This window comes from Coffea arabica, chromosome 2e (genome assembly GCF_036785885.1).
Source record: "Coffea arabica cultivar ET-39 chromosome 2e, Coffea Arabica ET-39 HiFi, whole genome shotgun sequence".
Lineage (NCBI taxonomy): Eukaryota > Viridiplantae > Streptophyta > Magnoliopsida > Gentianales > Rubiaceae > Coffea > Coffea arabica.
In genome coordinates, this window is record NC_092313.1 from 24,681,443 (window position 1) to 24,697,020 (window position 15,578).

At 35.3% G+C, this 15,578-nt stretch overlaps 2 protein-coding genes across 5 annotated transcripts; both read right to left on the reverse strand.

Annotated features, from left to right (window-relative positions):
• Nucleotides 1–1,555: 1,555 nt before the first annotated feature.
• LOC113727014 (pentatricopeptide repeat-containing protein ELI1, chloroplastic) lies at nt 1,556–5,015 on the reverse strand. 3 transcript variants are annotated; one of them, XM_027250961.2, is made up of 2 exons: nt 4,862–5,015; nt 1,556–3,846 (listed from the first exon to the last, which is right to left on the reverse strand). In XM_027250961.2, exon 2 carries the CDS (start codon nt 3,666–3,668, stop codon nt 1,785–1,787), a length of 1,884 nt encoding a protein of 627 aa, XP_027106762.1. In that variant the 5' UTR covers nt 3,669–3,846; nt 4,862–5,015; the 3' UTR covers nt 1,556–1,784. The 3 variants fall into 3 exon arrangements, with proteins under 3 accessions (XP_027106762.1, XP_071936202.1, XP_027106763.1); XM_072080101.1 differs by having other exon boundaries at nt 1,556–3,828; nt 4,862–5,008; XM_027250962.2 differs by having other exon boundaries at nt 1,556–3,875; nt 4,862–5,004.
• A 937-nt stretch (nt 5,016–5,952) lies between these two features.
• On the reverse strand, nt 5,953–12,794 carry LOC140003704 (uncharacterized). 2 transcript variants are annotated; one of them, XM_072080103.1, is made up of 11 exons: nt 12,530–12,656; nt 12,414–12,429; nt 11,477–11,864; nt 10,764–10,964; nt 10,382–10,618; nt 9,721–9,796; nt 9,473–9,607; nt 9,018–9,109; nt 7,197–7,379; nt 6,960–7,096; nt 5,953–6,620 (listed from the first exon to the last, which is right to left on the reverse strand). In XM_072080103.1, the coding sequence occupies exons 3-11, from the start codon at nt 11,708–11,710 to the stop codon at nt 6,401–6,403; spliced, it is 1,515 nt and encodes a 504-aa protein (XP_071936204.1). In that variant the 5' UTR covers nt 11,711–11,864; nt 12,414–12,429; nt 12,530–12,656; the 3' UTR covers nt 5,953–6,400. The 2 variants fall into 2 exon arrangements, with proteins under 2 accessions (XP_071936204.1, XP_071936203.1); XM_072080102.1 differs by lacking the exon at nt 12,414–12,429 and having other exon boundaries at nt 12,530–12,794.
• Nucleotides 12,795–15,578: the final 2,784 nt, after the last annotated feature.

Genomic DNA, 15,578 nt, shown 5'->3' on the forward strand with positions numbered 1-15,578 from the left:
GTTGCCACTTTGTTAGCCATTACTACCACCATCACCTACCACGAAACTTTCACCAACCCAAGAGACATAAATAGACAACCCAAGAGACATAAATTGCCGCTGCCACTTTGTTAGCCATTGTAACGAAGTTCCGAATTCAACAATGCTAGAGAGTTGCGTGAATGATGGAGATCAAGGTTTACGAACCCCTGATAAAATTGGATGAAGATGAATTGATTTATCGGATCAAGCCAGACTGAATTGACAGTGGAAGTGCCCAGATTTTTGGGATTCTTTGGGTAGCAAGATCCACCTAGATTCTGTGAGATGCTATGGTAGATTTTGGCGATGAAGATTTTGGATCGAGTAAAGGAAGAAAAGGAAAGGAAAATGGAAGGGAAAAGCAAAATAGAAAAAATGAAAACTGAAGGAAAAAAAAAAGGAAGGAGCAAGATTTCTCTTATAAAATTTGTAAAGATACCTATGATAGTTAAGTCAAAGCACCAAAATTGAAAGAAAAAATGACAATAAAATAAAAAATATTAAAAAAATAATAATACGTCACTTTCAGGTAGCATACAGGTTACCGGTTAAATTTCACTCTAATCCAAAGCACGAGGGGATAGTGTGGGTGTTTTTAAATAATGAGGAGGTAGCGTGTCAAATAGCCAAACCACAAGGAGGTTTTTTGTATTTTACCCTACTATATATGTTTCGAAGTTTATGTGTGACTTGGCTACAGAGAGACAAGAAAAGAACGTAATTAATGAGCAAAAGCTGTACTGGTTGAAGGAGCTCAACAGATTCAAAGGGACAATTAGAGACAAGACTCTGTGGAAGTTCTCACATGAAATGAGATAGGTGAGCTCCAAGCCACTCCTCCATTAAGGGAAAGCCAGAAAGGGGAAAAAGGATCAAGACACCGTGCTATAGGGCAACTCCATGAATGTGAAAAGAGAAAAATAGCTGTTACAATGATAACCCATAAAATTTGTGAAAATAATTTGATCTAACACTGTAATTTCCCTCTATTGTACCTGTTGAGAGAGCATATATATTTTGCATAGAAGTTTCCAACAATGAGTCCCTTAAATGCAGCCACGGTTATCACTGCTATACCTCTTTTTGAGAAACACATGACTAACCTGATACTTGGTGCACTTCGTCTGGCGAAAAAGAATACCTGAAGAAGAATCTTAATTTTCCTTACTGGAACAAATTGAGTAGACAATGAACTAATTATGTCAACTGGGATACATAAGGAACTAAACTCAGACCGGTACAAAGACGGGGGAACAACCTATATCCCCTATTTGCCTGGAAATTTCTTTTCTCCGAGATCACATGCATATGCCGAAGCATAAAGCAAGATCACCACAAATTAAGTTGAATGCAACTGATGTGAAACTGAAGAACCCTTCTCCCTCCTTACCATGGCATGCATTTGCTGAAGAATACAGTACATTATCACAAATTGAATACAATACAACACATACGAAACTGGAAACCCTTCTCCCGTTTTCATGGCGTTAGACTAATTTTACTAATGGTATACGTCTCAATTACATATGTACTATGACCTTAAACGAAACAGAGACTTCCATTTAAAATTTTACAATGTATTTTCTAAACGAAACAGAGAATTCCATTTACAATTGTTTACGATGTATTTTCAATGTCGAACACAATACCGAAGCAACTTCAATGACTGACCAACAGAAACTTCCATTTCAACTTAGTCGGTGTACATTATAATGTACAGTTTTGATAGCAAATGAATACAAAGGTTTCTCTATGTGTATCATTCACCAGTAATCACCGCAAGAGCAAGAACCATCCACAAAATGGTGAAATCGGTTTCGATCCCTCACAATTATTTTGCGTCCTGTAATTTTTGAGATGAGCTTAGTAACAGTATGACAATCTAGACATACCCTTAGGTTCTTGACAATCTTAATAGTAGTTCCCTGACTGGTACTTATAAGTCCAAAGGCAATTGCAAGCTTTTCACTATGAACTTCAAGCGATCGCTCTTTCTCAGTGTCTCCAATATCATGTAACACTGTGTCTATCTTAGGTACATATCCATGAGCTTTTAGCCGTCGATTCATCTCCTCTAACATCATGTAAATCTCTTTACTATTCGGGTGTTTCCAGTCACCAGAAAGAAATTCATGTACCTTGTTGTCCACCTCAATTGAACTGCAACCTGGCTCCTTTTGGACCCCACTTTGCTTCATCATTGACCTTACTCTTGCAACCCCGTCCCAATTGCCAGTAGCTGCATATATATTAGAAAGAAGAACAAAAGTTCCTGAATTTGCAATTTTATGCTCCACAAGAGATCCCGCAATAACCTCTGCCAAATTCAGGTTTCCATGAAGTCTACATGCAGCAAGTAGAGTTCCCCATAAAACAGGATCCGGGTCAATCTTCATGTTCTTAATGAGCTGATATGCATCTTCCAAGTGCCCAGCACGGCCAAGAAGATTTACCATACATCCATAATGCTCAACCTTAGGCTGAAACCCATATTCATCTTTCATTAAATTGAAAAAGGCCCAACCTTCAGAGATCAGTCCAGCATTAGCACAAGCATTTAAAATACCAAGAAATGTTATATCAGTTGGTTCAACACACATTCGACGCATCTCATTAAACAACTCTAATGCTTCTCGGCTAAGCCCATGCATTGCATATCCCAGAATCATGGAATTCCATGCAACAACATCCTTCAAGATCATTCCATCAAACACTGCCCTAGCATCCTCCAAACTTCCACATTTGCTGTACATATCAACCAAAGCAGTACCAACATGGACATTTATTTTAATGCCATTATTCTTCAGGTAAGCATGAACCCACAGGGCTGACTCCAAAGACCCCAATTGCCCACATGCAGAAAGAATTGCAAGCATAGTCACTTCATTAGGCTTCACCTTTGCCGATAACATCTGCCTAAAAAGTACTAGAGCTTCATTTGGCCTTCCATGCTGAGTATACCCATCAATCATCACATTCCAGCAGACTACATCCCTGTCATCCATCTCATTGAACAAAGCTCTCGCCTCATCAACATCCCCACTCTTTGCATACCCAGTAATCATTGCCGTCAATGAAACCAAACTTCTTTCAGGCATTGTGTCAAACAATTGACGGGCAGACACCACATCACCACTTCTTGCATAAATATCCACAAGTGCAGTTCTCACATATGTATCACAGTCAAATCTGAACTTGAGGGCTTGGCAATGAAGAGCTCGCCCAAGATCAAAAGGGCAAGCTTTAAGGATAGCCGAGAACGTAAATGCATTGGGTTCAACGTTTTCCATGAGCATTTGAACGTAGTAAACCAAAGCTTCATTATGAAGATTATTCATGGCATGGCTATGAATGATGGTAGTGTAAAAGAAAACATTGGGATTGTGAGATTTCTTGAAAAGTGTAACTGTCTGTTGAAGATAGCCAAAAGAAGAGTAAGAGCGCTGGAGCTTGAAATTCAAGACAGGGTAATTTTCAAAGCCATGACGCATGAGGAATGCATGAATTTGTCGAATGTGATTGATGGTTTTTGATTTGTCGATAAAAAATGCAAGGTTATCAGGAGATGGTGGAGAATAATTTTTCTTGATGGTTGTTTTGGTCGGTGTAAGTGTTGGTGGAGCGGTAAAAAGGGAAGTTGAAGACATGATTTACTAGCTGCGCCCCCAAAGCTTAGCTTTCACAAGATTCAAGTTGTCAGAGAAACAATTAAACCTGAATGCTGGAGGGTCATTACTGGTGCAAGCATCTAAGATATCCATTCTATGTAAGACTAAGTAAACGCTGGACTAGCTGAGGAGTCAATTTCTGCAGCAAGCAATTTCCCTTGTTGAGATAAAACCCGGAATTAGTGCCTAACAGATTAGAACTCAGGAAAAATCATGTAAGATACACTTGAAATAAATGGAACAAGTTAAGAAGTGACAAACAATTATAGGCACTAGCGCATGTTGGTGTTTTTAGTTAATTTCAGAAATTTTTGTACTATCGGTTTATTCATTGCAAGTAAAGAGGTACGTCAATCAATTACAGAAGTTACCTTGAAATGTCATGTTTGTCGCAATGCATTTCGACTATACAGCCTACGAATACAGATTTTTTACTGAAAAAAAGTCAGAGGCTTAAAAAAGAGAAACTCAAAGAATTTTCTGGAATTTTTTTGTTACTTCTCTACTCTACTAGAGTTGGATTTCTGACAACTCTTACTGTAATTTCCCTCCTTTTATTTTCTTTTCTTTTCTTGCACCAGCTTGCCTTGTGAAGTCCTAGAAGAGCAATATGAAACCAAAGAAAGAAGAACAATCTAAGCACATCAACCTACTTCCTCCCGGAAAAGTTCACCTTGTGTATCAATTATCAGCCAAACTTCAGAAGAATTCCTCCTCGAACTGTTATCTTTTGTGCACTTAAATAGAGAATGATGCGCTCTTCCACTTACTAATCTTTTGTAAAAGCTCTTGGTTCTACCATTTCAATTCCATGAAGATAGAGAATGTATTAACAAACTTCTAATTTTCCATCAAATATTGCTGGTAGAATCTCATATTCATCATTTACAACCATTGAATAACATAATCTCGAATTGGCACAGTAAAAAACTACCTCAAAACCCACAAGGGTCACATCAAAATCGAAACATAATGAGATATTTAAGCCAGTAATTGCTTCAAACAGTTGGCAGGCATCTTCAACTACCTTACTTAATTCACACTATACAAACGCTAGTTGATTTCTTTTGTGCATTCCCAATGTTCGGGTACGTGGATTTACAGCTAAATTTGCAGTTAGATATTGTGGTCAAGTACAGAAAGACTACTAGAGATAGAGAAGATGTATTCACCTGAGGAGCTTGATAACTGCTGCTTAGGAGTCGGAGAGAAATGGCGGAGGGAAGAAAGATGGAGCCATGCTGATTAGTCCATTTCTGTTTTCCTTTCCTTTCAGGATAGCTTTGCGGAGATGGATTTGTTTGCGACGTCGTTTCCTGTCGTTGTTTACTCCCTATTTGCTACTAGAGAATATTTCCTAGTAGCATTTATTTCTCATTAACATTATTTGAGTAATTTCACTTTTTCCTTCAAAAAAAAAAAGTGATTTCATTTTGGTTACTATTTCCAAATTGAGACTTTTTATTCGTCTGAGGTAAATTTTTCCCAAACCCTTTAACAAGAGCACATGTCAGCCAAACCGTACTAGTTGTTTTTATTCTTAATATGGAATTGAGTCCTCAAATGCTGGAAAATCAATTCCGTAAAAAAATCAACTTTTCAAAATTTCACTTGGCGCATTAAAATATAGTTAAAAAATGAATCAAATTATTTGATACTCGAATTGAACTCGACTTGATAAAAACTCGTTCAAATTTAGTTCGTTAACTAATCAAACCAAATTTGAATAATGTTTTATATTTGATAACATTATTCAAATTCGATTAAAAAAATAACTCTCTCGAACTTGATTTGACAAATAAATAAGTCAAATTTGAACAAAATTTCATATTCGTTAAAATAATCAAATAAGTTTCAACTAGAATATTCAACTTAATTAAGTTCATTTACACCCCTACATCAAAAAATTCAAAATTAAAAAAAAAAAAAAAACAGAATCCCTAACAAGCATTACAAAAAACAAAAAGAAAAAAGCCCTCATAATTCTTGTTACGTGTAAATAGAAATTTGACGTATTTAAAATAATGAAAATATCACCATGATCTCCCTTATTTATCTTGTGGTGCGCATTTGCTTAAATTTTTACGCCAACTATTCTTCGTTGCTCCGGACTAAAATCCAAATTGAAGTTGCGTAAAAAACGAAGCAGAAAAGAAAAGAAAGAAAGAAAGAAAGCAAATCTTAACCAAGTAACAAGAACTATAAGAAGCAAAATTATCAAGCTTTTGACTTGCTTGAATCCAAGTTCGGGCCCTACAAAATATTGAACCACAAAATGTATTCCATTTTTACACTAACATATGCTTTAAACATTGTCAAAAACTTCCTTTTACATAAAATCAATACCTTAGCAAGTTCAAATTGCCAAATTCATCTTTTCCAAATCATAAAAATGCACCCCCTAGTTACATATATTCTTGAACTTGATCCAGCTGAATCAACCTTATACAAGCACTCAGCTAGAAATCAAACAGGGCTCAAGTCATACAAGTTAAACAAACCATCCCAGCCACTCAAAACAAGCCATTCCAAGCTTCTTCTTCTTTCCCCCCCCCCCCCCCCCCCTTGCTCCTGAAAACAAGTAGCATTGTTCATTGATCTGCTACAGATTGGAGGAGGGATTTTAAGAATAGAAGAAAATAAATAAGAACCATGGGTTTATGATGATCTACATTCTTTTGGCACAAAACTGAAGCTTATGAGGACGAATTTTAATCCTCAGAGTCTCTGCTTTCAGGAAGTACTATTCCTTCTGAATTGATGAACCTGTTTGTTGCACCAAAAATATCAGCTAGTTGCAGAACTGTTGTTTGACATGTAGCAGTCATTGGCAGGAATGTATCTGGAAGGCTAGGGACACATTCAGGGAGAAACTCAATCTTTATGGATGTTCGAGTATACAGGCCGAGCACTGCCCGACAAAATATGAATCTGCAAAAGGGCAACATACTTTCACCTCCAAAACGTATATTATTTTCAAAAAGAGGCTCTTCTAAAGCCAAAGGACAGTCTACTACAATGAACCCAAAATTTAAAACCAAAAAAAAAATAACAATAATAATAAAATAAAGGATCTTAAAGCCCATAAAGCAATGTGTCTTTCGGATGTTCCAACATTTAGCTGCTTTCAATGTAAATAGAAGTCAAAACGCTTGATGTACTGAACTACTGATAGCTTGAAATTTCATGTTCACCAGAGGTCCACAAGTTCAAATCAAATAGGTACTAGGCAAAGGATAATTGAGAAAAGTATAAGCAGCACTTAATTACCTCAGGAGGAGGAGTCTAATGAATGGATCAGCCAAAATTTGAGCCCAAACAGGATTAAGATTGTCTGATGCAGCCAGTAGTGATCCCCACTCATTTAACGATGAGGAAAGCAACTTCTCAGCTTTATTATACAAATCCTGACAACACATACTTCTTCTGAGACTTTGCTGATCCTTAAAGAAAATTAAACTAAAAAGTGGAAAAAACTGAAGGGAACACTATTGACTACTATCTAACCGTCTCAATATCAGAGCTGGTAAAACCAAGCATAAGAATAAAAGCCTGCAGAGGAGCTGTCAGGAAATTGGTGAATGGACTTCCACCAGGCTGGCGAGAAGAGTCAACAACTGATATAGGCAATGAGGCAGTGGGTGACAGGAGCATGGCAACTGGCTCTCCTTTTTCAGCTCCATGTATAGCCTATCCACGGTGCATGCCACAACTAGGTGATGTCAATAGTTATCAACTCCTAGAAATTGATTTATCAGTACTTTAAGAAATGTTTCCTTGCAAGAGTTTCAGAAGTTTAAGCGATTTTCCTACCTCTCAGAATCACAGTTCACTGTGGCCTAAGTTCAAGTATGTTCTACAAGGAATAGTTCTTATTCTGATTGGATTGCCATAGGGATGAAATTAAATACTCTAATAAAAAGCTTAGTGCCATCAATCAACTGAGGTGGATAACAGATCAGAGAAGACAAAAACAGGTATCACAGGAAGGTACTGTGTGCAGATGCTCCATCTGAACAGCTCAGTGAACTCCTAAGACAATAATACCCATTCAACTATCAAACAACCATTTCAGTGAAAGCAATATCTTCCTACAGCTTTTAAAATTCCAAAGCAAACACGAATGGGCACTGGAGCAATTTTGGTCTACGGGCTAGCTGAATCTGTCAACATTCATATGACACCGATGCGAACGTGACATTACCCATTTAGCTAACAGAAATGTAACCACTCTACAAAAGCTAATCATGACATTCAATTAGGGTCGCATACATAGAGATATCTAAGTGTATAGAACTCCCACCAATCCTACTGAGTGAAAGTCAAGCTCTGTCCACGTCTCTAAACACCCGCTTGCTCACTTAGAAATGATACTGGCAGGTTTCTTACTCTCAATTGATGATAAGTGTTTGACAAAAAAATAAATAAATAAAGATGATATGTAGAACCCAGGTTATTTAGTTTCTCTGTGAAATGACTAAGCCATTTTACAAGATACTTCCTCAGAGGCAAAAAGGGTTCTTGAATTGACATGTTATGAACTCTCTCCCGTTACCTTCTAGACTAAAATCACCTCTTCTTCACAGACATGCTTTTACAAGAAAAAATTTAATCCTCAAAACATATATATTTGTTGGGAAACCAAAACTCTCAAGAGTATGCTAACATGCTAGCTTTCTCATGCACAGAGATGTGTCAGCCCAAGGTCAAATAAAAGATTTTCTACAGAACGAAATCTAGAATTGATGAAAATCACAAGGCTTTGTGCTATGGAAGAAATTAGTGCAAATGCACATGACTGAAAGACTTCTTTTAATTGGACCTCTCATAATTCCTTCTTTTAGTATAACATGAGACATACATATGTAGCCAAACATGATACTGAAAAAGTGAGAAAACAAAAAACTGAGAACCTATGTCATTATGAATATCTGGAGAATGTGTTTTGGCATTTGAAGATTTCATTGTTAAGATGAAATAGAGGTTTGCTGGATCTCAGTATTTCATACAAAAGTTTGATCCTACATGGAAGCTAAGCTGATGATGGGAAGTTAAGATGATGGTGATCTCATGAAGATAGCATAACAAAATGCCTTTTGCCAGTCAAGTGTTTACAGATGACTTTATGGTCTGTTTGACTAGGCCCTACATGGAAGCTTTACTGTGAGAATCTCCATATGGCAAGGAACTGGAACATAGAATACATCAAATACTCAAGTGATAAGACATCCAAGCATCATCTTCATTTCCAACACTTGGCATATATAAAGCCGCTTATAGTTAACTTCGGGAATAAATTATACAAGAAGCCCATCTCCTAGTACGTACCTTGAATGCTCTGCTAATGTCACTGTCAACTATTAGGAAGAGTGGCGTTCTTGTAAATGGAATTAAATCACAAGGATAGATGCAATTTGAACCTGAAAATTTAGTTTGGTCAGAATATAGACTCAAAAGCTGGAATGATTATGACAATCAAAATTCAACAGGACAACAAAAATCACTAGTTGATCAAATTCAGATTACTTATGCAGAGTGAATACATGCAAATAATACTTGTTCTCTTAATATTGGGAGAATCCAAACCAGATGTACAATCATTAGCTAAACCAAGCCACCAACTGAATTAGGCAAATCATTCTATGAGTAACAAATTAACTAAACCAACCCACCAACTGAAAGGGATGATTTAATAGCGACTAAAAGAAATGGAAAAAAAAAAGCAGTAGTTTATGATTAGGGAATCCTAACTTGTAATTCTTAGTCTATCTAAGAATAGATACCTCCACTTCCACGCCCACCAATATTTAAACAACCAGTGCGGTTATCTAAGCAGCCCACATCACTGTGAACAGAAGTAGGATTTGATCGGTCATTTTCAGCATGGGATGAAGATGACAAACTTTGCCCACTGATCCCTGAAGCATATAAAAATGTGTAAATAGTTTACCTTAAGCAATTAGACAATGTGAATTATCAAGGATTATAACAGAAACTACAAAAATTCATCATGGAAGAGACACGGGCACACCTTTATCACCTGAAGCTGACATGTATATTAAGAAAACCCCATCAGGAGGAAGCTCCTCGCAGATTGTGGATAATACCTGCATGATGCGTCTTAGCCAATTGAAGTTCTTGTGCATAATATTGTTTTCTTAAGAGCTCATTGAAAGTCCTCAACCATAAATTCAATCTATTTTTGAATTCCTCATACATTTAGTAATACAGTTAGCAGCAGGACTGTTCCTTTAATCTTCACAAAAAGGAAAAAAAAAATCCTATCGCAAACTAATATCAACTACTACATATTATATTTTAGTAGAAGGGATAATTCTCATACTAACATTCTATGCATTCAGCTCCAACTTGTAAATAATTGCTAACTAAGAAGATTCTGATTCATATTATGCGAAAACTTTATTGTTTTTACATCCACAGACCATGTATAATTCAAAATTGGCACCTCCACATTAACTAGTGTTTCCCCAAGTATAAAAATACATTCATGTTACTGTCTTGAATTTAAGCCCTAAAAAACTACTTTTATCTTTTGATCAAATAAGTGGTGTCTGGTCTGTAGTCCAGAACATAATTCATCTTAAGGGTTTAGCTTGAGATCTTTATGGACATGCACATATACATGGGCTGCACAAAAGTAATAACATAACCACTAAAGACTAGCTACTCACAGCAACGAAATGTGTAACAGAAGGACGATATAAGATTGCTTTTCTTGGATTTGGTGGCAACATAGGATCAGTTATATCCTGGGAATAGTTGATGCGACTCTGTCCTGGAGCCCCATTCTGGCCAATGCTATTACCACTTGGAGGAGCAGCACCTGTCCGGTAAAATGAACCGCTAGGCTCCCACTCCAGGCACTGTAGCATTCTGAAAGTGTCAAGTGTGAGTTCTGAAAATTTGACCTGATCAATTGATAACAAAACTGCATCAATTAGCTAAATAGGAAGCAACACCAGTTGGTACTTCATAATTTAGACAAAAAAACCAAGAACTTCACTGGAACTTAGACTATGATATGCCTCGAGAACAAGCGTAAGATGCACAAACCTCATTAGGATGGTAGCTGCACAATAATGCATCTTTCAGGTTTAGCTTTCTCTTTGCCTCAGCAGCATTTGGTATGGAATCTGGATGGAGATCCAGTACCACACTATATCTCAAAGGCCTCAAATTCATAAAAGCTGTGTCAGCTTTTAGGAACTTAACTATTTCCTGAACCACCAGCTTCCATTCTTTAAAGTCAGTTTCCTGGAAACATCATTCAACTGTCGCTCATACATGTGTAATAAACAAGAGGACCAAGAACTCTTAAAACTTAGAAAAAATATTAAGTAGAAAACTAGAAATGGTCCATTTCAATCTCTTGGCACTAAAATGATAACATTGCAAACCATCTCTTATTACACAATATTACCACGTCAAACCACCAAATATATCTAATTGATAACTAAACAATTTGAGCCTTTGCTCACCAATTGTACAGTTTTACCCAATATTAACAAAATCACTTATCGTTTCTTGGGAAAAAAAAGATAACTAAACAAAAGTTTCAGACATAGAGAAATGCATGTGCAAGAAAATTTTTTCTTATAATGAAAGTGGAAAATTTTGCATATTAAACTGAAAAGATGAATTCATAGTGGAACATACAGAAATCACACTTGAGAAACTGTTACTAACAGGCAATGCTTAACGTGGCTCAATTAGTAAAAACACATTAGGGGTGAAGCTTAGGACTATTAAGTGCTGATAGATGTAACCTGGTATGTCCTCTTGCAATCATCAAGTAGCATCCTGAATTGATTCACTAACTGATACACCACATCTCGCCGACTCAACACCAAACAAACAGTCAAAAACCGAGCAAGAAATCTCAACTGCTTGAATGCGATGTTAATGTCTTGGAACATTCCATCCTTGAAATACTCCCTCGTTAGTATTGCCTCATAAAATATATATGATTCAGACAAATAACTAGCCTCGCTTGTTCTCATATACTGCCCAAAATAAAGCTGGCCAATCCGCGAAGCTATATCCCCAATCTCCCATCTCTTTAGACCTGCTTCCACCAGCTTCTGCCGGTTCTCTTGTTGAAACTTCCACAATTGGGTGTAAATCTTGAAAACTTTAGAGAAATAAGTATCATACCTGGGGTAAATTTTTCAAAAGAAAAATCATTAAGACCAAAATGATCAGCATCATGCACCAGTCTCAATTTCAGGAAACCGGTAGTTATTAACTTCAACCATTTACAGAGATAGCTACCAGATGCCCAAACACACACACACGTGGCTATCAGTTACAAGGTATCCAGCCTGGGAACAAAGATTTCTATCTTCATGCTGTTTCTTCAAATAAATGTACGTTCAACAATTGTACAAAAACACAGGCAACGCACACAAATGCATAGGCTACGCTGTTTGATGAATATCAATGAAACTTCCAGTAAAGGGACAACTTCTGAAAGAATACAGTGATCCTCAATTCCTCAAAATACCCAATTTCCCCAAAATCATTATTTTCTTTACTCCCCTACTATCTCAGTTACCAATGCGAAAAAACCCATGATCCTCCGAACCGAAAGTACAGTAGAACCGAATACCGTACTTCCAATTCAACAAATTTAATACTTGGCTCTATTCCAATTCCTTTTTTTCCCCTCTCTCTCTCTCTCTTTTAACTATCAACAGAACTCACCAAAGATTTTCTGCACCTGAACATCATTCAATACAAATAACATCAACCACAAGTGAAAATGCCAAATGAACCAAGGAAAAAACGTAAATAAGGAAAAGGGTCTTTTTCTTCTTTACCTATTACGTTGGTAATAAGGCAAATCCCTGATCTTGGAAAACTTCTTATCAGCTTTTGCCACCAAAGACCAATACACTTCACTCACAGGAAGATTAAAATTCCCAACATTAGTGTTAACATTACTGCTACTACTGCTGTTGTAAAGATGCTGCTGTGACATTTTACAATCGGATGTTCATGGATTCAATACAAATGGTTTTTCTTTCTTTCTTCAACTGTTAACGTGTTATTTTTTGCTTGCATTTGTGGGCTGATACCGGCAAGCAGCAGGAAGATGGTGTAAATGGCCCCAGTGACTTTTCATTTTTCAGCTTTCAACCCCCAAGTTTTGGAACATGTTGCATTCTAGCCCCGAAGCTTCAATTTTACCAATGCCGACCCCTAGCCTTAAGAAACTTTCATAATTTTGTAACATATCACTCTGTGACTGTCAAATGTAATTTTCTAACTATTGATTATTAATAATGCCATTTATCAAATGTTAGACCAAATTAACTTAATGTTTTGTGTGGGAACCAACGTCGATTTCACCGTGAATTCAGCTAGACTTAGTTGACGAGCTATTCAATAGTGCCGATTCACTAATCTTTTTATGCGACATTATGAACTTTCTAAGGTGGCATGAACTTCCGAACTATTGTTTGAAACTACGTCTCAAAGGAAGGACCTAATCTGACCAATGTGTCAGGTGCCATCCAACTGACACATATTAGGGTTCAAATCTAACTCCAACACCGTCCAGTTATTTCGAACTAAGACATCCGACTCTTCTTCATTTCCCTCTCTTGTTCATTAATATAAATACCCCTCACTTCGCCCTTTCAAAGGTATATAATCACTCTCTTGCTATCAGTGCTACCACATTCGGGAATCTTTATTAACTTAAGCATCAAAGTGAAACTAGGGATAAAGCCTCATGTCGAGTTCCTTTGTGATTCGCAGGTCCTATTTTTGTGTCCGTTCCGACCTGGTACTTCAACATTTAGGATCCTGCCCCCACATTTTGCATCTTGAAGTGTTGATAAAAGTTTTTGTATTCCACACATTTGATAAGGGAAATACCCTACCTATTAAAAACATTAAAGCCATTTTTTGTATACTAAATTAGAAGTGAAATTTGTTGACTTAATTTGCTAAAGTTTGGACAGTCGTAGTACTTATAAAGTACTAAAGTTCTCTATATTACTATTGACAAACTATTAAATACTTTTATTCTTTTAGTTTTGTTTAAGTAACTCTATTTGTCTATCATATTCCAAAAGGAGGGAGGACACCCAACACAATTATCTCACGAGATAAAAATTTATCATCTTATTCTATTTACATATATAAATATATGGAAATTATGATATTAATAGATGCTATTTTGTATATAACTTGAAAAATATGTCATTATAGTTATACAAATTTTATTTTTTTAAAAATAATTGAAGAATGGTTTGGCAAGTATAATACACCAAAAGTTTATTGCACATTTTATAAGACTATATGAAAAGCAGGAGAATTTTTTAAATGTATGAAATATCAAAATATTTTAAATTACACGTATGAACGTGTATTATACAGGTATAATATGAGTATTTACTAACTGGGTTAAATGGTAGCTTAAGTCAAGTTGATAAACCCTAGGTTAATATGATTAAAGGTTGATGCAAAATGATGTTACAACATAAAAGGCAACTTTGCTTAAGGACTTGGCATGGTAACAAAAATCAAGTAAGCAAAACTATTGTAAATAGGGTGAAGATTATGCAAACTATTTTGCATTTGAATATAAAATATAAATAAATCATATTACTTTGCATTTATTTTGTTTATGAATGTGAAATGTTGGAGAGAGGAACTGCGTGCTGAAATATATTACTTAAATTGATATAAACAAATCAAAAGTACATGAGCTTTATGAAAACCACCTTTCAAATAAAAAGAAATAAATAAAATGTCCGCAGAAATGAGACTAGAATAAGGCTGCAACAAAATCCAAGCCCATTTTTTCCTTAAAACTCACCTTCCTCTAGTAAATGTACTCCCAAATCCTAACATGATAGTAGTTGAAATCAACCTTGAAATTCAAAATATGGAAGATAATATCTGAAATACTCAAAGATTAATGGCACCAGTGTATTTGTGTACCATCAGACCATAAAAATAAGGAATAATTTTTAATTTTTATAACGACGAGTAGTTCTTAAAAAAAAAAAATAGATATAACCAACAACAAACTAATAAAAGAGATAATTGATTAGCTTTAAAGAATTGAAGTTTTCTTGCTCATTAAGCTAAAATGGCAATAAAAATGTTTTACATCAAATCATTAGTAAAAAACTTAGAAGTTAAAATTATTAAAAAATTCTTTGACATTATGAGGGGCTTTGTTTTAAACATCGTTTCATTTAATCAATTATAAACAATAATTTTTACGATTTGATGTTTCAATAGTAAAAAAAATTAAAAGTCAAAACTATTTAAAAAATCCTATGGCATTTAGGTTTGTTTTAAACTTTTTTTTTCTTTTAATCAAGAACAAATTATAAACAATAATTTTTACTATAAAACATAAACATGTCTATGCATGCATAAATTATATGTAGATACGTGTATATGTGTGTGTATTGGCGCACATATGTGTGTTTATGTAATGTTATGTATGAAAGAGAGGAATTAACTAAGTAAATATTATATGATAATTGGACTAAAAAAATATGTAATTTTTACAAAAACCAAAATTTTAAGAAAATTTTATTAAAAATTCCCAAAATGAACTGCAAGAAAGGCTAATCCTTTATAGATTATTAATTGTTTAGTCAATAAGATATTAAAAACATATCATGGGTACCTTTTGAAAATAAAAAATTGTCAGAACGGATAATAGAATAACAAAAGGATGATTTATTAGTGTATAAAAGAAATAAAACTTTCTTGCTCATTCAATTAAAATAAAACAAATGCATTAACGTCAAATCCTTAATTAAAGAATTAAATTGAAAAGCCGTTAAAAATAGCCTATGATATTATGAGAGGTTATGTCAAACTCCTACTTTATTATGT